Here is a 7,335-nt window from a genome sequence, read left to right as displayed (position 1 = left end):
GTGACTTTGGAGGGTGGATGGTGGGGAATGTTTCTAAAGGGCATTAACTAATTATGCTTGTTAAAATACAAGTATAACCTACTGCACCATAATGCACTCTGCTGCAATACACTGCAACATATTGTAGTGCCTAGCAAATCATCCAGTCAAAATAAACCTAGTCAGTTTGTTGTAACTGAATGAAAAATATGATGAAACACATTTTTCTCTTTAGTGTTTTTAAAAAAAAAAGTTAAAATAAAAAAGAAACAGACTGAACGAACTATTTTATTCACATTCTACTAATATATGACTGTTCTCTTTCATATAAATCTCAATTAACAATCCAGTAATTATATCGAAAGAATTATGTCGGAGGACTTTTTCGACAAAGTTACGCACTGATAACATTTTATCGAAGGACTAGTTTGGATATGCACATAACAATCTGAAGAAATGATCAATCCTCTTTGACTGAGAAGGGTTTAATTTTATTTGTGAGAGAATAAATATATCTTTTCTAAATATAAGAATTTGACGACACTTTATTGCAATGCATTTACACTGCAAATTTTAATTTTTCTTAATTTTGTGTTTTGAAATAACAGTTGGATGGATTTTATTTAATTCAAATTAAATTAATTAAAATCTGGATGGAATTTAATTAAATCAAATTTTCTTAATATACAATTGTTCTCTTTCATATGATTCTGAATTAAATTCAAATCAAATTAATTAAAATCTGGATGCATTTTAATTAAATCAAATTTTCTTAATATACAATTTGTTCTCTTTCTTATGATTCTGAATTAACAATCCAGTAATTATGACAAAAGACATGTTGACAGAGTTACGTATTGATTTTTTTCTTTTTGAAATCAAATGTCCAGTTAGCGTTTTGCGAAAAATATACTGCATGCGCACTCTTCTGCAAAACAATGCTACCCATTGTAGTGCCTGGCAAATTATCCAATCAAAATAAACTGAGTTGTTTTTTTGTTTTTTTTGTAATTGAATTAAAAATCTGATTCTTTAAATTAGTGTTTTGAAAAGAAAAGTTTTATGGAAAAAATAGACCGGATGAAATATTTAATTTATTTTTTAATTGATATATGACTGCATGTATTCTTTCATACAAATTTCAATTAACAGTCTACAGCACTTAATTATGTCTGGGGACTCTTTCGACAAAGTTGTACGTATTGATAATTTTTTATCGAACGACTAGTTTGGACAAGCAAAAAATATTCTGAAGAAATCAACACTCCTTTTTGACTGGTGAGTAATTTTATTTTCACCCGCAAGCATATTAATGCTTCGTATCTTCATAATTTACCTATACCTATATTGCACTGCACTACAATGTAATGGCAATCAAACATTCAGAAGTCCAATTTTGTTTTGTACACGGTTGGGATAAATTCATACGTCACTCCATACCTCAAAAAAAAAAAATCAATAAAAATAAAAATTGAACAGCCCCACAACGTTTACATATTTCATAGTAGAATTTATCGATTATAATGTTTGATTCTCCATCATTTCGAGCAAGAGTGGTCTAAATATACCTTCCACATGTAAAACCCTGAAAAACTAAAATTTCAATTGAACTATAATTCATCTTTTTTGAGAGCAATGGACGATCCCTTTAAGCAAGATCGGTCCTCTGTCATACAAGAACACAATTGGCCACACTAAATAGTCCACATCTGGGGCTGGGGCATTCCGAGAAATCATTATATCGGAAGAAAATGGTGAACCTGGCCTCACTTTGAAAGTTACTGATAATGGTCTGTCCTGTATGGCAGAAATCCACGCGCACTTCAGACAAAGTTTGATGAAAAGATGCACTTTGACCGCCTTTAAATGGGCCTTCAGATGTGGTTTTTCCGTTAAGAAAAACAACTGAAAAAAATATATGTACTCGTAGTTACAAGTTACATAGATATGAGGCACCGTTTTGGTATTTACTGCCAAAAAGTGATATAGTATTCGAATAGGTGATATCACTTACTAGTATTCAAATTGGTGAGATCACTAATTCATTTCCAATAGGTGATATCATCTATTTGAATTAGTGATATTACCTATTGGAAATGAATAGGTGATATATCACCCATTCGTGCCAAATAGGTGATATCACCAATTCGAATAAGTGATATCACCCATTCGAATAGGTGAAATCACCTATTTGAATTTCTTGAAATAAATAATGAATGCTCCCTAGACTGTATACTTTACCACCAAGAAACTATTCGAATAAATGATATCATCTATTTGAAAAGAAAAGGTGATATCAGCTAATTAGTGATATCACCTTTTCTAATAGGTGATATCACCGATTCAAATCAAAAACTGTAGATGATATTACTTATTCAAAATCTGTATAGGTGACATCATTGATTCAAATAGGTGATATTATAGTTTGCAATTAAGTGTGAAGTTTTACGTTATGTCACGATCTAGTTGACATCTGCGCTAAAGGTAAATTGTACACGCCTCCTAACCGCAAGCTTTACGACTGGAACTTTCTTCTTATCCCTGATTGGTTGCTCGTGCAACAAACTATTTCAGTGTCAATGTTGATTTTGGTTTGAACACATTTCATTATGTAGCAATTACATAAACGGATTGGGCAGCAGGCATAGCCTATATAAGCCCTCTCCACAGGTACAAGGTTAATTAATACACATATAGTAACAGGTTCATATGTCACTAATAAGTTATATTTAACTAACACAAATTTAAATAGAATTTAGGAGAAAGTACAAAAAAGTACATAAGAGAAAAAGAAAAAAATACGTTGTCGTTGTTGATAGTATATGTTGACCAATCATGTTTACGCTGGAAGCATCTGACGGGAAAGATCGTGACGTAACACCAAACTTCACACTTAACTGAAATTAATAATGCCACTTTTTGACAGTAAATGCGAAAACGGTGCATGCCTCATACAAAGATGCAGAGCTAACAAAAGGAACGCAATCTTTATATTCTCTCAAAGGGTTTTAGAGATTAGAGATGGCTTTGGTTTATGTGAAAGGGATCGAATTTCTTATACTAGTATATAGGATCCAGTACAAGATTAAAATGTTTGGATGATTATGTTGAAAATTGGTTGTCCATCCAAATTGTTTTTTTGACCAGTAAGGAACAGTTCTGCACAACCAAGGTGAAAAAAAGTGCTCCTTAAATAATAGGAAAACGTATAATATTGTAGTGAGTCTAACCGCTTAACTTGTGTTTATTTTTTGTTCATAGACCTATCATAACTCATAAGTAATTGTACGCTCTTTAAATAAAAATAACCCAGACTTTGTACTTTGAATACCTGTTCAATTACTGGAACTATCTGAGGGTTTACTGATCTCCTGAGTCTAGAGAGTTCTAACGATACTTGTTGGTCAGTTTGTTCCGTAGACTGGGGTATACGAATCTGTGAAAATCATTATAATTATATCAGTGTTCAACATATTCAACATTTCTATAAAATTCTATACAAACGATGTCCGCAAAATATCGAGCAAGAATATGTATACACTATACACTTATGTTTATAACATTTTTAAAAAGTCTGCCTTATTTGAAACTTCTCTGAGGAATTCCAGTTAGTTTCCCAGAAAATGAAACATCAAATGGACATTTCTATTACTTTTTTCGATGTCATCAGGTACCAAATAAATAAACAATAAAACAAAACTAATGTTGACTAAAACTGAATGATAACCTTTTTCAGTAGATGTTGGTTTGAAGTAGGAACAAACAAGGTGTCGGTTAGATCTCTAAGATGTTCGCTAGACAGGTTTTCACAGAATTCAAAACAATCCTGTAAACAAGAATTCCGGTGCAGTATTTTAGATTTAAATGTCTAGAGTTTGAATACCGCGTTACTTGTAAATGCAATAGTTTAAGTATGCACTTCCCCGACCTTTCCATTATTTCTCGTACAAAATTAGAGCTTTTTACCATGATTTTACATAATGTTTGAAATGACATTCAGCTGAAGCTGAGCTGAAAACTCAAGCGAACTTTACTGATAACATGTTGTCTGTTGTCCATCTGTAAAATGTTAACATTTTAAACTTTATTCAGTATCAATGGGCAATTTTCAACCAAACCATTCACAAAGGTATTCAGGTTACTCTACGCGCTTTCATAGTGTAAATTTGGTGGAATCTTTTCAAAATTATCTCAAGAACAATTAAATGGGCAAAACAGTTGAAATTCATGTGGAACGTTTATTAAATAAAGTACAAATTCAAGTTAGTTCAAATCACGACCTCTAGGAAGTTTATAGAAAAAAGTACTTTGAATCTTAATCTTGAAAAAATAATTAAAGCCCTGTTTCTATACATGTACAATTGTCGGCATCCTCACTCTCTGTAGTTGTAAAAGTTTTATTACATTTATGTACAGTGTAACCTGTCTAACCTGGACACCGAACTGTTCGCCAGTTGTTGGATAAGACAACATTCAGCCATACAAGACAATATTTTAAACAAATGAATTAACTGAAAAAAGACAAAGTTTACTTTGTATTAGGCAAGATTTTAGATTATACAGCATTCGGATTAAACAAGTTTCACTGTATTACAAGTATTTAACATGACAGAAAACAACCTGAAGAATTTTAAGCAGTTCCTCTGTGGCCTCTCTTTCTCTGAGTTTTTTCTTGTAAATGAAGAATTCAAAGGCAGGCTGCCACTCTGTGTTGTATATTTCTGATAATAATTCAGCTACATTTTCGGGTCTATCAGAAAACGAAGAAAAACAAATATGTTTCATTTAAACTGTTTAGATGTAAACATTTAAGGTGCATTACTATGTATTGATCAAAACATACAAAAACGTTCGTTTGTTTGCTGTTGAGCGTCCCACTCGAGAATTTTTTTAATCATATGAAGACACCGCTACCTAGTAATTTTATCCTATATTCGGCATTTAGGACCATTGAACAGCAAGTGATCTTTTTCGTGCCAGCACCTACTTCAACATGGGAAATCGGTTTATATGGTCTTATCCGAAGGAGCGGTCTCGACCTCCCACGGTGGGATTCGAACCCGCGATGTAAGGATCAACTCACATACATCATGTAAAAGTCAGCCAATATCACAAGGAAGTTTCATCAAGTTTTTGTTAAATTAGAACGAGGTCTTTAAGTTAAGGGAACCGACTGAAGTTTCTTAAATAAAAACAAAACATGTCCCATGAACTGAATTTCTATTCCTACCTAGCAGTAGTGATCTCTATCGGGTGAAGTACAGGTAGCCCTCTCGCCGTCCCCTCTTTTTCAAGGTCAAGGTTGGCCAACCTAAGTCTTTCTACTTCTGATTTTAATTCAGAAATAAGTTCCTCCCTGTTTATAAAGGTAAGACGTTTTCATGGATATTTATTGCATAATGAATGCGTGGCGTGGCTCGAAACAATTAATTGATAAAGAGATATTTTTCAGAGTTTATCGGTATATGCTGTGATAAAATTAAGTCTAACCTTGACTGATCCCCTTTATTTGTGTTCTGCAATATATGAAATACTTTTGGAATGTAGAATCTTTGAATATTTAAAAGCTATCACTATATGCAAGTATGTCAAAAATATTTTTTTTAAGTTAAACATTAAAACTTAAAGAAATCACGCTTTTACTATACCTAAAAAATACAAAATTGTACATTATTGTAGAAGCAAGCTAGATTAATACGGGTTACATTGGCCTTACTTGGGGCTTTTCCTCTTCTGTTTTATAGTCTATGTTTTCTTCTACCCACTGTAAAAATCACAAACATATGATTAAATATAAAACAAGAACTAAATACTATATAATGATTAGAGAAAATAAGATACTAAATTAAGGACAGATGGATATAAAAAAAATGGATGTCTGGTTTGGTGTATATTTTTAACCTATTTCGTTTATGAATAATTAAATTGGGATAGAACACAGATTAAAATGTGTCAAAATGAAGAAAACTGAATTACATTTATTTTTATATATTTGGGAGACTTGGAAAAAATCTTATGCCTAAAAATTGAAGGAATCAGTGGATGATGTGACTTTATTTGACCTTTGTCCACTTTACATGACCTTGACCTTTATTTTTCCAAAGGTGTTCTATGAATTTTAAATTCCTTATTTTCAAAGTTATAGACTGAAATAGTAAGGAAAAATCCCCCCAAAGAAATTGACTAAAAAATAAAACGCTATATGCTACTTAACAGCCATTTTTCAACCCAGTCAAAAAGAAATTCACAACTCCATAATTTCTTAAGAAGCAAGAAAAAAACTGAATTCCTTCATGATAAAGGTGGGGTCCACATTTTCTAATGGGGTGGTGGTGGTGGTGTCCCAATGCCAAAGTCATTTATTATTTGATAGAGTACATATCTTAATACTTCTGCTACCTAAGGACCCCCACCCCCTTTCCATATCAAGACCTCTAGTTCTGCCAATCTCCACAAATAAATTTTATACAAAATGCCAACTGAAGCTATAGTTTTATTTTTCCTTTTAAAAACACGAGGATTTTATCATTTGTTATATGTACTTACATTTCTCTCGGCCTCCAAGAGCGCGTCTCTAAATGGTGCGCTATTCACAATCAATGTGCCACTTTTAAAATTTCTTACGCAAGCAACAATAGGCTCTGCCCAGTGAGCAAAATTGTCATCTGGACTTGCACTTTGCGATGATCGCAGGTCGTCGCTAGGTCTGCGATTATCTAAAAAAAATCATTTTTTTTAAATGGGGATGAAAATAATTAAACATGGAAAGTCTTATTTTATCAACAGTCTGTAATATGCATCTTGGCATATACGTGAATTTTTATCAGTCAATTAACTTTATGGTTAGGTAAACTATAAAGCTTTGATATTTTGTAAATGGTATATTTAAAAAAAAACTTTTAACTCTAGCAACTGACCGCATAGACTTTCGTCCTGTTTGTCTGTCCGCAATTATATCTCTTAATTTTAAAGGAATGTTTTGAGAAAAATGGAAACAAGGTATTTGATTCAGGTTTGTTCATATCTCCAACCGTAGAGAAAGGTTTTCATGCAATTTACAATTTTCCCCGCGTATGGAAAGGGTTCATTTTTACGCAGATCTCGTCAATGGATAAGAGTACAACCAATTACAATTTGACGCACAATATTATGGAAGGGAATTACCGCCAAAAGTCTATGTATCTTGCTTTTATTCTTATTCTACCTACTTCTTTATGCTTTGTTATTATTGTAATTATATGTCACTTTATTGTTTTCATATTCGTCTTTATTACATTTCACTTTGACTTTTATCCTTCTTCATTTTGTCTTTACTTCTATGTTGCTTTATTCTTGTAAATTCATTTTACTTTCTTT

At 32.3% G+C, this 7,335-nt stretch overlaps 1 protein-coding gene across 1 annotated transcript; it reads right to left on the bottom strand.

Moving 5' to 3' along the window:
* Positions 1-1,060: 1,060 nt before the first annotated feature.
* On the bottom strand, positions 1,061-6,920 carry LOC134278292 (uncharacterized; the record flags this gene model as incomplete). Its single annotated transcript, XM_062760609.1, has 9 exons — positions 1,061-1,884; positions 3,311-3,415; positions 3,707-3,805; positions 4,600-4,729; positions 5,210-5,335; positions 5,470-5,495; positions 5,696-5,743; positions 6,526-6,695; positions 6,897-6,920. Coding segments are annotated over 9 exons (1,016 nt in total), but the record flags the coding sequence as incomplete, so codon positions are not given.
* Between the last annotated feature and the right edge of the window lie 415 nt (positions 6,921-7,335).

The sequence above is a fragment of the Saccostrea cucullata genome, unplaced genomic scaffold (genome assembly GCF_032062105.1).
Source record: "Saccostrea cucullata isolate Sc308-1 unplaced genomic scaffold, CSIRO_AGI_Scuc_v1 ctg6760, whole genome shotgun sequence".
NCBI lineage: Eukaryota > Metazoa > Mollusca > Bivalvia > Ostreida > Ostreidae > Saccostrea > Saccostrea cuccullata.
This window is presented reverse-complemented; position numbering and strand designations above follow the sequence as displayed.